This window comes from Pelobates fuscus, chromosome 13 (assembly GCF_036172605.1).
Source record: "Pelobates fuscus isolate aPelFus1 chromosome 13, aPelFus1.pri, whole genome shotgun sequence".
Taxonomy (NCBI): domain Eukaryota; kingdom Metazoa; phylum Chordata; class Amphibia; order Anura; family Pelobatidae; genus Pelobates; species Pelobates fuscus.
In genome coordinates, this window is record NC_086329.1 from 19,046,522 (window position 1) to 19,065,674 (window position 19,153).

Here is a 19,153-nt window from a genome sequence, read left to right on the forward strand (position 1 = left end):
GTGTTAACCTTTTGTAATCCACATATTTAGCACCATGTTCTCAACACAAGAAACATCGTCATGTTCATCAGGACAAAACATAGCAACACATTTACTTTGTAGAATCTTTTGAGTGTTTGCATTACGGTGTTAACCCTCTAGCAGTCAAAGGGTTAAGTATAGACCTATATATTTTTAAGCATTGTAGCTTTTCTTTATAATATGCAGTATTTATTTTGTCACGCACTGTAATGCTTCCATGCCATGTGACATGTATGGGTGCCAGCATTACTTTATTGATAACCTCAATCACCCTGGTTATTTAATTTGTGAGTGCAGATGTGCACTAACCTGCTTCTTTTTGGAAAAGCAGGAACAAAAACCGTGAATGATTTTGTAGTTACTAGGCAGAAAGTATCTAATTCATTCTTGCATTCCTATACTCATTTTAAATTGCGCACATAAAAAAAAAATTGCATATATAATAAAATGTTATTTTAATGTGGTCATATATAGCGATGCTTATATAATTATAGCCTTCTCTCAAACTAGTTAAAAAGTAAAAATGAACACCTAGCTAGCTAGCCATTACTGCCACAATAAGCATAGGCTGGTTAAAAATACATGTTAGTTAGCATTATAATACAATACTGCAATGAAAGATTAGAACCCAGCAATATCAAAACTGGACACAGTTTAAAGTAGGTCTGTCACTCCTCTAGAAATTAAACCATAGAATAAAACATTGGCATTGGCTGTAACTTATGTTAGCCTTTTTTTTCCCCACGTAATGCTATGATTTCCTTTAAATCTGTGTTAAAGATTTAGCAAATTACATCACAAACCCTTTATGTTCAGGCACAGCCAAGGCACACCATGCAAATGAAGCTGATAAGTAGAAACAATGTTTCATTTCTCCTCATCTCTGTGTGCTTTCTCCATGCAGACTGCCAGGTGCAATGGAATAATGATTGACAGGGAGTTAAAATGGAGGTGCCCAGTTCAAGGATAATGCGGAGTTATTTCTACAATTCTTTTTTCTTTTTTCTTACACATCACGTGCATATTTGCTAAATATAGGAGATAAGTAAATATAATTTTAAAAAAATCCTGATAAGTGACAGGTCCCCTTTAATCACTAATAATTTATGTTCCTTCAATTACCACAATTGCTGAATGCATTAAAAGTAATTTTAGTATAATTTCATCCTCATTTTGAGTCCTTGCTATAAATTCTACATGCTCCTCGTGTTGTAGGAGACAAAGAAATCTGCGTTCTGTTTTGTTTGTCGGAGAAAGGGTTAATCAGCCTCTGAATAGCAGATTAAAACCATTTTACTCTTTGCAACATAGAGCGGTCGTGACCCTTCTGTGCGCATTAAGACACAGTGCAGCACATTTATCATTTGGGTCCTCAAAATCTCAACGTTTAAAGTGGGATTAGGAGAATCTAAAAGAGCTTGAATTTAACAGAAAACACATTTAAAAAGCAAAAAAAAAAAAAAAAAAAAACATCTGTGCCTTTCTGGTCACGTCCTTTCAAATATCACCTTAAAGACATAGACATTCTTGTTTTTGCAATGTACGGTTGATGTAAAAAATAAAGAAAAAAATAAAGAAAAGATAATAGAAAAAGTTTTACGGAATCATAACAATGCAAGATGTACAGCACTGTGCATAGCAACTAGAAAACAAACCGGTAATGATAGGAAGAGAATCGAGAACGAAAAAGAGACAAAATTAATGTTCACAGGAGGGAGCTCACGGCGGGAGAGAAGGGAGAGACACTAAAGGTGAGTTACCTGCAAGGGAGAATCTCATTACGTCTGTTGCCAATGTGCTATGCGCTCTGACGACCGACGTTCACATGAGGCAGCCTGGAGCTCGGATTAATAGGTTAACATTTAGGGTTATTTACTAAACTCTGAAGTGTAACGAACGGATTTCGAATAGGAAAACATAGGCGAAAATAGTCAAATTGTCCCTAAACTTAAGATAGAGATTTTTTTTCTGCAAATCAGATAATTTGTCCATTTGGATTTGAATCCAGCACAGTTCATAGTTTAGTGAATATAGCCATAGTATTTTCTTGGATTGTGCGTGATTATATGTGAAGGACATTTGGATTAAAGATTGGAATCCACAATTCACGTTATTACTCGTAACTTAATACAGACGTACAAGCAGTGTTCATTCCCAGTTGTCTCAATTACATTTTTTTTTAAACTGTAATTTTCACTCACTGAACACTCACTAAGTGCAGCCCAAAATCAAAACCCTAAAACTCAGAAAAAAAAAAACACTTCCAAGCCCTCTCTGTGATCTCAGCTAATTGCTATTATGACTGACTGAGCTAATCAGAGTTAGATCCCCCAGCGCAGTCCTGAATTAGATCAGATCTCCGTAGAGATCACTGTCAGAACAGACGTTAGCTGGTTTATCTACAGCAAGAGGGGACCCCAAGACTTCAACAAGGTAGATCCATTTCCTCAAGTCCCATAAGAGACTGCTGTGTGAGCCCTTGATTCTTTAAATAATGTTTTGCAGTTTAGATCAATTTTCACCATTACTTACAATTCAGTGCTTCAGCACACATAACAAGTAAAAGTGCAAAAGCAAGGGCGTACACACACTTTTCACTTTTTTGGGATTTTGGCTCAACTATATCTTACATATTCAGTATATTTTATTTTTGTATATCTATGTACCTTCGTGTCTTTGCTAGATGTTTTACCTTTGGGGAAGTGATAAAATATAAAGAATAGGTTAATATAGACTGGGCAGTAAGGGAGTCAAGAAATAGGCATAAATAGTCACTTAACTCTGGGCGTTTAATAACAGAGTATTGGGCAACCACCACATGGTTCTTATCAGCAAGCCATGTCATATTTTTTTTTGTTACACTTTAACCAAAGTCCATTGAACTATTACAAACCATCAAACGCAAATGAACACAAAGCGGACAGGCTCTGATCACGCTTTGTGTCCATTTGCGTTTGATGGTTTGTACTACCTGGTGATTGGTGTGTTAGAGCTACTTAAATTCCAGAACAAATTCATTATATAAATGCATTAGAATTCATTCTTTGTTCATTTCAATGTTCTTAGACACCCCGAAAAATCTGTAGCCTATTTTCAAAGATAATGCAGGTGTAATAAATCGGACAGCTTTTTCTCTCCTTTCGCAGTTATTCGTTATTCTGTATGATTTACGTAGTTACCAAACCATGCGAATCTTGTAAAGTCTATATGATTTTTCTGTCTATGGTACATCAAATATACTATAATTTTACTTCAATCCAATGACACATCCTAATTAATTTCTCCCTGTGTCTGAAAAGCCGTGTCATAAATTAGAATGAAATACATGCATACATATATTTCAGGTTAATCTCCCCACCCATCACCCATAATTCCATTATTCATTTTATATGCCCCCCTCCCTCCCCTCGACCCCAGCAGTTGAATCGTAGAAATAAAAAGTATTTCCTCTTTGCTTCCACCGCAAATCTTATACTTCCCTTCTCCAGAAGGATCCGAAATTTAATATAACAAAAGGCATACTCCGAGCCGCTGCATTATGCATCGGGCCTCAGTATCGGAACAAATGTAAATAGCATTTTATTTAAAACATCTGTCCACAGTGGGATAGATGAATGCATGTGTCTGCAATCCAGCTGTTGGCTTTTAATGCTTTGAATAATAATAATAATAAAAAAAAAAAAAAAACAGCCTAAAGAAATTCTCAAGGACCCAGGACAGAATTGCAACTTTCAGGATCTGACCAGCAGGGGTGTTCAGGACAAAAACGGTCTCGGATTTTTATCGTCGCTTTCCCAGTGCGTTTTTATTTATAAATCATATCGTCAATACAAGTCATTTGTCATATCTATTTCTAAAACTTATGAGATGTAATAAAGATTTATAGCGTACAAAAATGCGTACCAGAAGAAGATCATATGCCTTAATTGGATTCCAGTAAAATTGTATCTGTCCTGTGTATTTTTCTATCCGACATATAAATGGGTCTGACTCTTGGATACTGTATTCACCCACAATACAACAAAATATCCTGGGGACAGTTCAAGTGAAGGAGCCACCTGTATATCTACAACTGTTTCTGATACATGAGTGTCGTTTTAAGACTCCAAACAGCCCAAACTGCATACTCATGTACTCTGTATACCAGGAAACCAAGAGACTGAAAGTTCGAAATATGTACAGTTTTGAGCAGTGAGTGGGTGGGTGGGTGATTTTAAGGTAATATTAGAGAATATATTTTGATCAAGATCTCGGTTTGCGGAGATGTTAGAAGAAAAATAACATACCGTATAAGTGTATATGGATACTTGTAAAGCACACAGATATTTTGATATTGCTAACATTATGTCACTGTGTAAACATGCAAAGGTTAGTCGCAGGAACCGCACTCACTCCCAACGGCCACGGGTGCTCTGGAACAGGACAACACGATAAGGCAATAAGAAAAATTCACAGGCAATCCAAATGTGAAAGCCGCATGCAGATATATTGCAACAAAATGCACAGCATGACCTAACAGGAGGTCTTTGTCAAGCTTGACATTTGGTGACTATTTGTAACCGAGCACTGTTCAAATAGGATTCAAATATAACTATCAGGGTTATTCACTAAAAAGAGAGAATTGAGAGTGGATTCAAAGAGAATTTCAAATTTAAGGCCAAAGTAGCCCAAATGGAAACATAGCTTACTTGGACAATGAGTCCTGTTCGGCTGGTTTAAACTTAAATTTGAAATTCACTTTGAATTCTCACTTCAGTGAATAACCCTGTATGACTTGATAAAATAGCTTTAGAGTGGATTGTGACAGAAGACACTCAAGGCTGGACTGTCTTACAAGAGATAAGCTTAATTATGTTAACTAAACAGCAAAAAGCCCCCCAAATCGCTGCAGGCAACGAGACAGAAACCAGGGTACTCTCTGTACTATAACCTATGCATAATGGAGAAAAGTGGTTATGGTATTTAGAGTGACTCATTAACTGATAAGAATATACATTTCTTATGAGTGTCTGGCCATTCCTATCCAGGATACACGTGGAACTTGCTGAACACATGCACTTATACTATTTGATATATGTAGAATGTATTCTTTCCTATTGTACAAATATGTTGAGTGATTTACTGTATAGTAAATTTGTCTCTTTTTTCTCTCTGTCTCCATCCAGCCAAATGGTGCCTCTAGCTCCAGGGAAGCTCAGAGAGATGCAGTGTCCCAGATGTCGCAGCAGCTGAGCAGTGCACAATACTCCCCAAATCCTCCCAGCAACTGCACTCCAAAGTCCCCAGAACGCACTCTAAGAAGTGACAGGTAACAGAGTTCATTGCTCTCACTCTAGCGTTATTTTTGCAATTCAATGATGCACTCAGTACCTGTAAGATAAGCCTGCTCCTCTACTTGTTAATGGAGCCATCTAATCTGCCAATCAGGTAGCAGCAACTAAATTAAATAAAACTTTGCAGATGTGCTCAACAGGTCCGGCGTGTATTGAGTAAAGAAAAGACTATACAAGTTGTATAGACATACATGTAGAACCTTGACGTTGATGGGCTCAGTAGGTGAGGTACGCCAAAACCAAATATTGAAAAAAATGTCGCCTAGTGTGACGAATCCTGCTGAAATATGACAATGGCAGGTGTCGTGTGTAGGAATTGGGATGTTATTTTTGGGAATATAAGGATTTTCAGCTTTAATGATGCACTCTGATATATTGCACATTGTCTGTTGTGCTGTATCCACATTGTGGTTTTGTAAACATCTGCAGAATATTTTCTTGGCACACTTGAGGATCGTTAATTCCATTAGCATGGTTTAAATGCCACAGTCAGTTTGAGTATTGTTGTTGACTGTGTGCCTTTATTGTCACAGTCTACATATCTTAATGGCTGCTTCCAGGATAAAAAAAAAAAAAAAAACATGCCATGTCACACAGGCAATGAATTAGTTGTTCTCCAGACACCTTCAGTCACCAGAATTGAATCCAATATAGCACCTTTGTGATGTGCTGGGATAGAGATTCATAGTATGACATGTGACATGTCTGCAGCAATGGAGTGATGCTATCATGCTACAATCTCTAAGTAATATTTCCAGCACGTGATTAACAAACAAAAAAAAAATAACAATTTGGTTTCATGTAACATACACTCAGTGGACACTTTAATAATAGGAAGAAACAAGTTTATATATGTAATGGATTTAAAAAGAGTTTTAAAAAGGATGGATATATTAAAGCATGGCTCAAAATGTTCACTTGCCATTAGCAAATGACGAGTAAAAATGTAGCTCTAGTGAGTAGACTTTCACCCCTGCTCAGTGTGCCATGGATACCCCAGACTTTCAGTGGCAAGTAACTTTTAATGCCTGGCTACTAGCCTAGGACTTGACATTTTCAGCACACATTTAAGTAAAGTATGTCCTACAGAGCATATACAGAGGTGTATGATGAAGCATGTGGTTTTAGGATCTATGATATTCTGAATCTGCAGTATAAACCTAAGTGTGCCAGAGCCAATTTAATATTGAATAGATGATGAAAAGAGGCCATGGAATGTACCTGCTGATTAGTGAGAATATAGCACGCCATAGATGACTATCAGGGGTTTCAATGAAATTGTAAATAGAATATAGTTACTTTTATTTCTAACCTATGCACCTCTCTCCTGAAAGCACGCAGGAGATTGAAGCCGAATGCGAGGAATTTTGGGACTGGTTGCTTGACATGGACGCTACGGTTAAGAATAGCCTTGGGCTTCTAGTGTCTGAGGATCAGCATCTACAGATGTGCAAGGTGTGTCACCTTTATGTAATTTATATCTGTACCGTAAAAAAAAACCAAAAAACAAAAAACAACCTATATTGATGGTAACAGTTAGGCAACAGTTTTATCTTAGCCAAAGCAGAAATAGAAAACTATTTGTGCCAAAGTACAGCAGAAAGTTCCATTCAAGTCACACAAAGCCCCGATTTGAAACTCAAGATAACAGGTCACGTACTTCAATCATTTCTAAATTACTTTAAAATAAGTCTAGGCTATATTTTCCAAAATGATGTTAAACAGACCCATCATTACGATTTGAAATTGTACAATTTAAAGATGGAGCTGGATCTAATGTTGCCGAAGAACTAAAATCCCCACATCAGCAATGAAACATAAGGAATGTGGTTTATGTATACGTGGGTCCAACAGTAGGGTAAGAGTCAAAAGTACAATTCTATGGGCAAGATCTTATTTTCTAAACATACATTGGCTAAAAACCTCAGAAAACGAGGACAGCTGTCCCAAGATGCATCAATTAGGCCCCCAACTCAAATATAACAGATTATAGAATTAATACTAATATTTAGCTGTATCATTACATCTTTTCAGCAATTGCAAGCAGTCGTTTTTCTAGGTTCAAGAAGAATAGAGCCGCACATTAATTTGTTACTGTAGTTTTTTTGTGGGTGGTGGAGGTGGTTGCAATATTTTTTTTAAATTGAACTGTATTATTTAAATATAGAAAAGACATCCAATACAAAAGAACAAACAGGAGCAATTTAAAACTATAGGGTCACAATTGCTGACCCGACACACAAACCATAGCTCCAAGTTACGGAGGAGGTAAAACGTGGGGAGCTAAAGGGGAAGGAAAACGAGTAAAATGTTCCAGGAGGGATAGGCCAAATGGCAAATGATTTAGATAAATTAGAAAAATGGTCAGAGCTGTGGCAACTGACATTTAATGTGGATAATTGCAAGATAATGCATCTTGGACGTAAAAACCCAAGGGCACAGTATAGGAGATTTGATAGAGTCCTAACCTCAACATCTGAGAAAAGGGATTTAGGGGTGATTATTTTTGATGACTTAAAGGTAGGCAGACAATGTAATAGAGCATCAGGAAATGCTAGCAGAATGCTTGGTTGTATAGGGAGAGGTATTAGCAGTAGAAAGAGGGAAGTGCTCATGCCATTGTACAGAACACTGGTGAGACCTCACTTGGAGTATTGTACGCAGTACTGGAGACCGTATCTTCAGAAGGATATTGATACTTTAGAGAGAGTTCAGAGAAGGGCTACTAAACTGGTTCATGGATTGCAGGATAAAACTTACAAGGAAAGGTTAAAGGATCTAAACATGTATAGCTTGGAGGAAAGACGAGACGGGGGGGGATATGATAGAAACATTTAAATACATAAAGGGAATCAACACAGTAAAGGAGGAGACTATATTTAAAAGAAGAAAAACTACCACAACAAGAGGACATAGTCTTAAACTAGAGGGACAAAGGTTTAAAAATAATATCAGGAAGTATTACTTTACTGAGAGGGTAGTGGATGCATGGAATAGCCTTCCAGCTGAAGTGGTAGAGGTTAATACAGTGAAGGAGTTTAAGCATGCGTGGGATAGGCATAAGTCTATCCTAACTATAAGATAAGGCCAGGGACTAATGAAAGTATTTAGAACATTGGGCAGACTAGATGGGCCGAATGGTTCTTATCTGCCGTCACATTCTATGTTTCTAAGAAAATAAAGAATGGAAAATCAAAACAAAAGTGCTCGCATTTTTTTGCAAATATGCTTCAGGGGAAAAACTTTTCATATGACATTTCCCTTCTAGTGTTTTGCAACAGACAACGTGGTTTGATTTGCTAATCTGAAAAAGAACTCTGATATTCAACAGAGCACCACAACACAGTACCAGACAGAGTTTCCCCTCTATAGCGGCCCCCTAAGAAGGATCCTAAGAAGGATCTGAATTATGAAAGTAATGATCATAACTTGTGTAAGGAGATAAAGTATGCTGGGATATAAGCCATACTAAAATATTGTTTGCAAAAGGAGACACCAAAATCTACATTTCCAGTAGTGAAATCATGGATATTATGGTGGTGTTGAAGGGGTTGCCATATGGCTGCTGCCAATGGTTTTATTGAATGTGTAGACCATAATGTTGAGAGAGGGCACCCCCAGAGAGTGCCATGGTTTACGTGGAAAGTGAAGAAGTAGCTAGTCGCCAGTCCACAGCAGCACAAAGGTAGGGATAAAGGCCTTGAATTTCCATAAGGAAAGAGTCTTGAAACCCAAAAGGAAGAGAGGGTATTCCACAGATACAACTGGTTGAAGGTCTTCGCGGCATCAAGTGCCGTTGGAATGGCAATGGGGGAAGACCTTTGATACTTTGATCGATCAGCTAATTATCATTTAATCAATGAACTACAATGAGTAAGCACACCATAACTTGAAATTAATACGAATACCAACGAACTCTCACATCCGTGGTCTATGGATGCTGGAAAAACACACTAGGCAAAAATAAACAGACACGTTTATCGGGTAAGCCTTCTCAGCCAAAGTTCAACCAAAGGAATTCTTGTGTTGCAAGTGTTCAAGGGGGGATGTTAAGTGTGCGCTGACTAGCCATACGAAACGGTAAGGGAAAATTGGTATATCTGGTAGTTTTAGTCTGATGGGTTTGCAAAAAATGAAGGAGATATATAATGAAACGTTCTCTGTTAATGTAAGTAAGGGCTAAAAGAAGTTAGGAAAAACCTTGAAAAAAAATTCATACAGCAACAAATAGGGAGGGGGCACACGGATGCGTATGGTGGGGAGGTTGTCTTTAATCTGAAATACCAACCTTCCATAAATCAAGCTCATTTAGGCAATTTTTATGGATGTAAATCTATAAACTGTCATGTCAGAATCGCTGAGAACATATGGTATATTTCACCGAGCAGATTGCTACTCATAAAACGTAAAATTGATAACTAGGAAGGAAAAAAAGAAAAAAATGATTTTAATACCATATAATTCCCTTGGATCCTTTTCATTCTTCCCTTCCCTCCTCCCACTTTATTTTTTTGTTATTTATTTTTCTAGGGCATTGTTGCTTTTTTTTTTTTTGCAGCACTGTAGAGGTGACCTCTTCAAGCCTTCTCAAAACCATATACTTCAAAGTTTTCGAATTAAACGGTGACAATTTTCAGTGCCACTCGAAATAACGGTTATACTTTTTACTGCCTGTACTTACTCCGACAGATCTAGCAAATGAGATTCATTGGGGATTATTCGCTACAACAGGAATTCTAGAGAACTGACAAAAGAACTGAAAATTTAAGGTAAAAAAAGCCAAATTAGAAAACAAGTGGAAATGGAGAATTTTACAGTACAGCCATATTGGCGTGCAATTTGCATTTCCCTTGTCCGTTCTATACAATCCTAAATCTTGGGAAAAACCCTATTGTGCCTTTCGCACACCGAATGAGCGATAGACACCATGGTACCATGTATGAGCTTTCATGATACGTGTCAATATTTGGCTATAGTAAATTCCAGATTGGAGAGGACATGGTAAACAGAGTTTAATCTGGAAACCATTTTGATTCATAATTAAAATAACTAACAGCTGGGACAGCGAGTTCACATTTACATATTACGGAACTAAAAGGATTGGTAAAAAACAATGCATTAGAGTCATGCATACGTATGAAGTACATACAGTGAGTACACAATGGGAGCATCGTTATAAACATTGGGGAGGAGGAAAAATAATTAAACAGCCAGGGACATGTAAATAGGAAGCATGTAATACAAAGTATACACTAATTAATTCAGAATTTTCCAAGCTGCAGGTCCATACACTGAATATATTAGCTTACCCGGCTTCCTCGCATAATCTCAACATTTCTCCTACTTAAAAAATTACATTTGGAATACAGAGGAGAGAAAAATTTCTCGTTTTATATGGGCTTTGGGTTAAAGCACCTCTGACGCATGTTCTGACCAACTATGGTAACTCATTTTTAAACTCATGGTTCTGTTTGAGAGAGGAGATTATAAGGGGACAGATTTAGTGGAAAGGTATGAATACTGAGCTGACATTGAGAAGCAAACATAAAAGAGGGAAGGCTGAGAAACGGACTGCATGCGGGAAGGGAGGAATAATGAGACTGTCCTGTATGTTGGTGGAATATTGTTCCTAGCCTGGCATATATTGAACATGGACCAGCGGGGAGGGGGAATATAAAGGGGCCTGCACAAAGGCAAGGGTTTGGAAGAAAACTTTGCATGGAGTGAGTGGGGAAGAGCAATGAGCTGACATGCTGGCTGATAAAAAATGATCTGTCACAGAGGGAGATAGAAGAGCATCTGGAAAGGAACTTGCATTTAGGAAAACAGGACAATTGGGAGCCTTTCATGAAGGGAGGGAAGACTGACAGAGTTGGGAAAATCCAAAATGATGAGATGGAGGAGAACTTGAGGAACTGTGAGATCAGGGACCATAACCAGTGGCTTGCCCAGGGTACAGCAGTTCCTGTGAGAGTGGAATATAATCAAGACAGAGTAATTTAGAGATCCATAGCACCCTTTTTCTAGGTCTATCCCAAAGAAGAATTCATTTTTACTTGTCCTATATTTTTCTCACACCATTTCTTCAAGGTCCATAGGGTGGGCTGCTACTTTTTGGGCAATGGGGCAAGTAAAAATAAATAGCCTTTTTTTGCAGGTGAAACCCACAGATCATCTATGAGTTTGATATTTTAAGGCTGCTGGAATTTCAATGTTTGACCTCAAATCTCTGCAACCTTCATCAGCAAAGCATTGGAGAATTCAGGGAGACCTGTTCATCCTTAAATACAGACTGGTTCCTGTTACTCGATTGCCGTCAGTGACAGTGTGCGTTATAAAAGTCATGAGTACGGACTCACCTCACCTTGCAGTCACTTGCATACACCTCTAGAACAATCACACAATCATTCAGCCTTTTCAGCCCAAAATACTGCAACCCACTATAAAAAATTCCAGTGGGCTATTGAAGGCACAGACAGCATGGAGATTCTGGCCACCAGCGCAACAACAAAACCCCACCATGGTGGCCTAGCAAGGGCCATGCACAAATCCTGCTTGCTCCATTACTCCAGTAGGAATCTCTCAACAGAGATCCCAATGCACCCCTTATGTGATTTAAATTCACCATAGAATGGTGTGAGGCTACAGCTTGAAACCTCTGTCTGCTGGTAGCCTAGAGAGCAATGGCCTGGTTTGGCTCTTTGCCAGCCCTCCCTTGGTGTCCTTCATAAATCCTTTAAGCCCTTTTTCCTCATCTCATCTCTCCTCTACCTTTATGTTTCCTTTTGTGTCCAGCAAAAAACGCATTACTCGCTGTCAGTTACAACAGGTTGTCGTGGGTACTGCAGCATCTGATTAATACCTGCAAAAAGATACAAATAAATTAGCAATAGCGTTTCCTCGTGCAAAATAGGAATACATGTAGATTTGTAGTCTGTTGGTGGAGGCCCTAGTGAGATGCATTCGAAGGATTGAATGACATTTCAGAACATAAAGGAGATCAGCCCAGATTGGGATAGAGCTGGAATGTAGACATTTGGCAGCAGAACGCTCTCTTACGCTGGAAGATACAGGGGAGACCACACTCACACGCTGTGCGATTAGCATGGCTCTCAGACAGCCCATACTGGCCTCTTGCCCAGATGAAGTCTCTCCCCACTGACACACAACATCCGAACATTACACAAGGTCAAATGGTTGCCCTATATGTATTAATAAAGAAAAGAATAGCACCTGCATAGCCATCTGTACTTTAGTTGAACGCATTAAATGAATGCATTATTTTGCAATTAATACTGCAAAGCATTTTTATTTATTTATATTTAACAACCCCCCCCCCCCCCCCTGCAAAAAATAAATCTAAGCACATAACCCCCTAGGAAGTCTGATATCCACAGGGAATGCCAAGAGAAAAAAAAAAGTGGCATTCTGACAATTTTTTCCCTAACTTTATAGTTATTGTCCATGTGTGAAAAGTTATAAAATCAGTGAATGGACATGTTTCAGTGGAAGGGTGACATCACATGTATGGAATGATGTCATTGTTAATGCGCAACAATGCCCTTTCCAGATGTTGATATGGCCCCCTGTATGTTGTTCGAGTGAGTGAGATGTTTGCAAGAGGTATCTGAACCTTTCCCAGTGTGTCTGCATTGAATGGAATACAAGTACACAATGGGGACTCTGTGTATAGGGGGGTGGCCCTCCCCACCATCACCACAGTAACCAGAACGCACACAGAACTTCCTTCAAAAACCGGTCCCATCCATCACAGACTCCGGAAGGAACTGAGACAATCCCAGGGCAGCAAGCCTAGGACGAAAGAATCCCTTCCAATGCCGTACACTACAACCATCTCTCTCACCAACAATAATACAGTATCTGTTTTAAACATTGATTTTATTAATTTGGAAGGTAGTAATAAACAATCCACTTAATGGATTGTGTTTATATATTTATTAGAACATATATTTTCATGCATGCATTTATATCAGGTTGAAATCCAGGTACAAGCATCCTCAGCCAGCCAGATATCTACTAACAGAAAAGCATAGAATGTTGGTGCAGGAGGTTCCCCCACCCCCATTTCTGATGGTACGCCAGCGAATTTGTGTGAAATATACACAACCCCTTGTATCGCTAGCCAGCTGTCCTTTACATACAGCGTATTTATTTGCTCTCCATACTATGCAATGTGTCAATAATCTGGGTATGCTTCTTGGATTCTAAATTAAATATAAACTTAAAAGAAAGGGAAATAAATTCTGCACAGAGATGAATACTATACATAGATATACTGTATATCAGGAGTTGCTAGAATTCCCAGAAGTTACATAATAACAATTCACAGAGAGCAGTACAGAGTATAAATGCTATGAATAGATATATTTAAAGACTTGGCCTACAGTTGTGGGAGGGGCATGGTGCCTATTTAAACCCCCCTACTCATCTTCCTCCGTCCCGTACGTTTTTTAGCGACTCGCATGTCGCTATTTCCGGTCGTCCTTTCTTCCCCTCACCTGGTCCTCGTGGCTTCTTTGCCTGGCCTGCTGTTCGTTTGTCCGCGGTCCTCCTGGGCTCTGCTGTGGCTCTCTGGTTGTCCCTAGCGCTCCAAGCCTCGGCTCTCCATTTTCGTGAGTTATCTGTCGCTTTTCTTTTCCTCTTGTCTTTTTTTTTTTTTTTTCTCTTGTGTAGGAGCTGTGGCGGATCCGGCGTGTGAGCGAGCTCCGTTGGTTCGTGCCCCGGCGAGCTGCCCGTCTGTCCCTCTCTTGACGTCCGGTGCGTTTGCGTTGGCCCCGCGGACGTCCCATTTGCTGGGGTTTTTATGGGGTAGGTAGAGCTGGGTTAGTGATGGGTGGTTATGCTTGACGTTTCGTCCGTGGCTCTCGGGGGGGCGGCGCTGCTCGCCTCCGCTGGCGGCTCGGCTTGCTGCGCCTCTGTCTCTTTCTGGCATCTTGGCTGTCGGCCCCTTGCTGCTCACTAGCGGTCGTGCGTCCATGTGGCCGTGCAAACGTGCGTTTGGGTGCTGTTCGGGATGAAGGTAGGCACTTGTTCAATAGGTCAAACTAATCGGGTAATTATATCATTTTTTCTAATTAAAATAATTTTACATAGGAATCCGCAGCAGACCTATTACCTGTACTTTTACATGGTTCCTGAGTTATACCTTGCCCATAGTACATCTCCCAGGGACATTTAGTTGTGTGACATTACATGTTGGTCACTATGTGCCATGAAAATTGGGGGTGCAGTGTGTACCTAGAACCTCTAGAGGTACGGTTCTAGTGTGTTTCTCAATGGCAACTTCCACTGGATCAATTGCTGTATCGTTTGGCCAATAACCTAGAGTAAATCACTAACCTGCAGCAAATTGGGTTTGTTAGAGCCAGGGTACGATACGACCCACATGCCAACACACACACCTGGATTCCGACGGGCTCACTCTGCCCTCTAGTTGCAGTTGCCCCTACGATTTTTCCTCGTTCCCCGCCCCCTCTTTCATTCACGCAGTACGTCCCCTCTCACACTCATTACCCTCCCCTCTTAGATAGCAGTCGCTGGCTGTCAGGGTCCTAGGTGCCCACTAGTTGTAATTCCCCCTGGCTTCTTCGCCTAGGTTAGTGGTCCCGCGAGGCCAACACCCATCCTCATACTCTGAGGTACTACGCCCCACGCGCCAAATCATAGTTAGTCGCCTCGCATTGTGGCATAGGGAGGGCCTCACCTGTCACTCCCATTCTAGCTTATGTTTAACTGTCACCGAGAGGCCGACACCCCGCCACAAACGTTCAGTGGCCACGTTATCCCCTCACGCCAACGCATAGATAGAGCCTCTCACGCCGCTTGGCATCTAGCAGGGCCTCACCTGTCACCAAACCTAGTTTTTAATTGCTTCGCCTTTTGGCATTAGCTAGTATGCCAGCACACACACACGTATACATACACGTACCCACACACACACACACGCATTGGGTCGCTTATGCGCTGCCTATTGGTCTTTTTTCTAGCAGGTCTCCGCTGCTAGGCGTTGGCATGGTATTGTCCGCCGGGGCTCTCTGGCTTGGTCTGGTACCCTTCCCGCTGTGGTGCTTCGGCTATTCCTACCTATCAGCCTTTCGGACAGCTGAACTCTCAGTCCGCACTCCACAGGTAACGCTGTTGCTGGTTGGGGCCCCCGAGTTTGCTCTTACTTCTCCGTTTCGCCTCCTGGTTGTCTTCGCTGCTGTCGTCTATGGGGCAGTGTCGGATGGTAGTTTGGGGTAACCGGCATCTACCACTTTGGCTGGATCCGATCCAGGCTTCCAGCACCTTTCAGGGTCCCGACCATGGGCTGCCAGCCTGGTTGGCGCGTGGTCGTCGTTTTTTTTTTTTGCGTCTGGCTTTTTTCCTATGCTCTGGCCCCTTTTGAGGCTCCTTCTTCGCGTATACCGATACTGTTCCTGTAGCTATGTTGTCTGCATTTAGTTTTTTGCTTCTTTTGCCACCTATAACTTGCATCAACTCTACCTATCCGATTCACAACTCCACATGTTGTACAGGTTTACAATTCATGCGCAGTTTCATGTCCTCCTTCCAGACCATTAACATACTCAAGGCGTTTCAGGCTCCAGGGAATTTTTACAGATTTCACATCAACATCCAAGTATCTCATTCACTATCAGACTTATTAAATGCCTGTCACTACGAACCGGGGATCAACCTTCAATGTAGGGCAATAACTGCTTGATCCAAGGAAAATCTGATTGCCGATTTTGGGGTCAAGAAGGAAATTTTTCCCAGCTTGTTGCAAATTGGCAGCGCTTCAAACTGGGTTTTTTGCCTTCTTTTGGATCAACCGTTTAAACACAAATGTGAGGAAAGCTGTACTTGATGGGCACTAGTCACTTTAACTTTGTAATCTAGTTGTTGAGCCGCTATTCCGCTTCCACAGTTTCTTGGGTCTCACATACTTTCCCACAGCCGCATGTCCTTCTTGCAGCATTTTCTTAGGAAGTCTCACCAATTCATGCAGTCTATCGATTACCTTCTCTACCCCACATTTAGTCTACCCTAGGGGGGCCAACACTTTTATATACCTTACTTCCCCTGCACAATTAAGAGTGCCGGTTAAAGTGCGGGGCAACTATTTCCTTGCTCGGCATTTACCATACAGCTAGGCAATTAGGTTTTGTTGATTGTTTTGTTTCTGACAGGTACCCAATTTTTGCCCTCTTTTGTTACAGGCCTACCACGTTGTTGGTTCCGGCACACCTCAACCGACTTATTTCCCTTTTACTTCCTATACGGCCTTATTTGCCCCTCACACAAATGTAACGGCTTGGCCTGCAGTTGTGGGAGGGGCATGGTGCCTATTTAAACCGCCCTACTCACCTTCCTCCGTCCCGTACGTTTTTTAGCGACTCGCATGTCCCCACCCTCCACTCCCTCTATCTATACTTTCATTACTACTTATGGGTGGGCCCTCTTTTATTACAGGCCTACCACGTCGTTGGTTTCGGCACACCTCAACCGACTTATTTCCCTTTTACTACCTATACGGCCTTATTTGCCCCTCACACAAATATGGTTTATGTCATAATACAGGATTGTGGAATCAGACCTATTTCATGGACACAGTGTTTTAGTTTATTAATGGGATGAGCTTTTCAAAGGCTGTAGGGTATGCTAATCACCAATTTACTGTGTATGTAATTTGCTGTTAAACACTAGGTGGAGTAGTGAGCTGTGATACATGTATCTCAGAGGTAGCTTATGTACCCCCTTCTCCCTCACCCTTAGAAAAACCTCAGGTGTTTACAGCAGGTATGTATAAGTTAACACCTATTCCTATTTGTCAAAGTCATAAATTGTTGCAGCATACCAGCTACTCTCCTCTCACAGGCACACCAATAAACAGCCTGAACTGTATGTATTAGCAAATATTCATTTAGAATGTGATCCTGAAGATGTGTCAGTTTATGTACACTGTACAGTCAGAGGTGATATACATTGTGTCTCCAGAGTAGGAAAAACTGAACTTCCCTTAAAATGTAGCCTGATGGGCATAATAATAATGACTTGGCCTGCGTAGGAACTTTTTAATCACCATAACCACTACAGTGTGCTGGTGCCCTAGCTCCCTCTCATTATAAGGAGTCAAACCGTTTTACTTCCTATCTGGGATCTCCTGGGTGCTCCCCGCATCTGCACTCACAGCTAATCGCTCACAGCCAATGAGCTAAGACTTGCACCGACAGGAGTAGCTCATATAGAGCGCTTTCGGCTTTTTGGCTGATGTAGTAGAGGCAGGAAGCGGCACCCGGCAGACCTCAGATAAGAAGTCAAACCATTCTAAAATGGCTTGGAATATAGTTTTAAAGGGACACTGAAGATGCTTTAGCTCATTGAAGTGGTTATAGTGCCTTGATCCCCTGGTGCGTTCTTCAATTCAGTGTTAAACCAACTGGTTTTAAATGGTCTAATGCTAAATTAGATTCCTCAACACTGAATGGAGGGACAGCGCCAGGGGACTCCAGGCACCATAACCAATTCAATGAGATGATATGGTTTTAGTGCATAGAGTAAAGTGTCCCTTTAATAAAGGCTCAGATGCTTGGAGGAGCAAAGGGGAAAACACTGCCACCTAGAGGTATACTTGAGCCACTGATGAAGCACACCTACTAGAATCTGCAGTTAACATCAATTGAATAGACTTATTATAGACCATATTAAAGGTAGCAATAAGTAAAGCTCATTGCCCTTGCTATTGTTGCAAATTTAAGTTCGCTCTATGAGCCTATGTCGCACTGACCGTTCCTTTCCTAGTTATTGTTCCAACCAATCCTAGTTTTAGTCTAGTTCAGGAGAAATATAGAGCAGCATATAGAGAAGAAGGGCTGAATGTTTTTGGCCTCTAATTCCAAACATTTAGCAAAAATCAAATACCAGAACTAAAAGTGCATAGATCCATATTCATCCATTCTTTCATCATCGCAGTCCCATCTGATTGATATCCCCCTTTTATGTCAGTCCTCTACATCAGTGGTTCCCAACCCAGTCCTCAAGTACCCCCTACCAGTTCAGGATTTCCAGTATGCCTAAGGTGTTTTTAGAAAAAAAACTACCAAAAAAAAGAAACCACTTTAGACACAACTGGGTAATCCCTAAATCCTGGACTGGTAGGGGATACTGAACGACTGGTTTGGGAACCCCTGCTCTACATGAACATCCATTTCTTGGCAATATAGGGCTCTCCTGTTAAACTTGGCTCCCATACATTAACATACATAACCATGGCAGTGTGTTATTTGGTGCTTGGAGTGTTCCTTTAATTGGCCCACCTTGATTAATGGTTGCCTGTTAGCAGATACGGAGTTCCACCTGAATGGCACCCAGCATAATGCACCTATAGCCCTTGTCAACTACAGTCGTAACGTGCAGATTAAATCTGAAACTTAGAAGATTCTGTAAGTTCCATATTTGATGCAGAGAGGACCTTTACCTCAACTCTGCCTCATCCTCTACAATAATCCATACTTCTGTCATTCATTGGTAAAGTCCTAGCATCACCAACGTTGAAAGGCCTAACCGGCAGATGGTTTGGACCATTATGAAGGCTCCACTAACACATCTATATCTGCAATGAGGTTCAGTCACAACAACAAAGTAAAATTGCAATTGTATTTTAGGCAGTACGGTAAGTCAGAGTCTGCTGGTGTGTCAAGGCGGAATATGTTGCCATTTTTGGTGAGCATAAATGTTCAAGATGGCCCCCAGCTTATTTATAGCTCCGTAATAGTGTAAATGCATGATTTCATCCT

General features: G+C 40.7%; 1 protein-coding gene across 1 annotated transcript in view; it reads left to right on the forward strand.

Moving 5' to 3' along the window:
- The window catches only part of AKAP6 (A-kinase anchoring protein 6), a 133,167-nt gene that overhangs the window by 82,165 nt on the left and 31,849 nt on the right, over positions 1–19,153 (forward strand). Inside the window, exons 8-9 of the mRNA XM_063439612.1 lie at positions 5,187–5,329; positions 6,689–6,809. Of these exons, the coding sequence (XP_063295682.1) occupies positions 5,187–5,329; positions 6,689–6,809 (264 nt within the window). The remainder of the gene's footprint in view (positions 1–5,186; positions 5,330–6,688; positions 6,810–19,153) is intronic.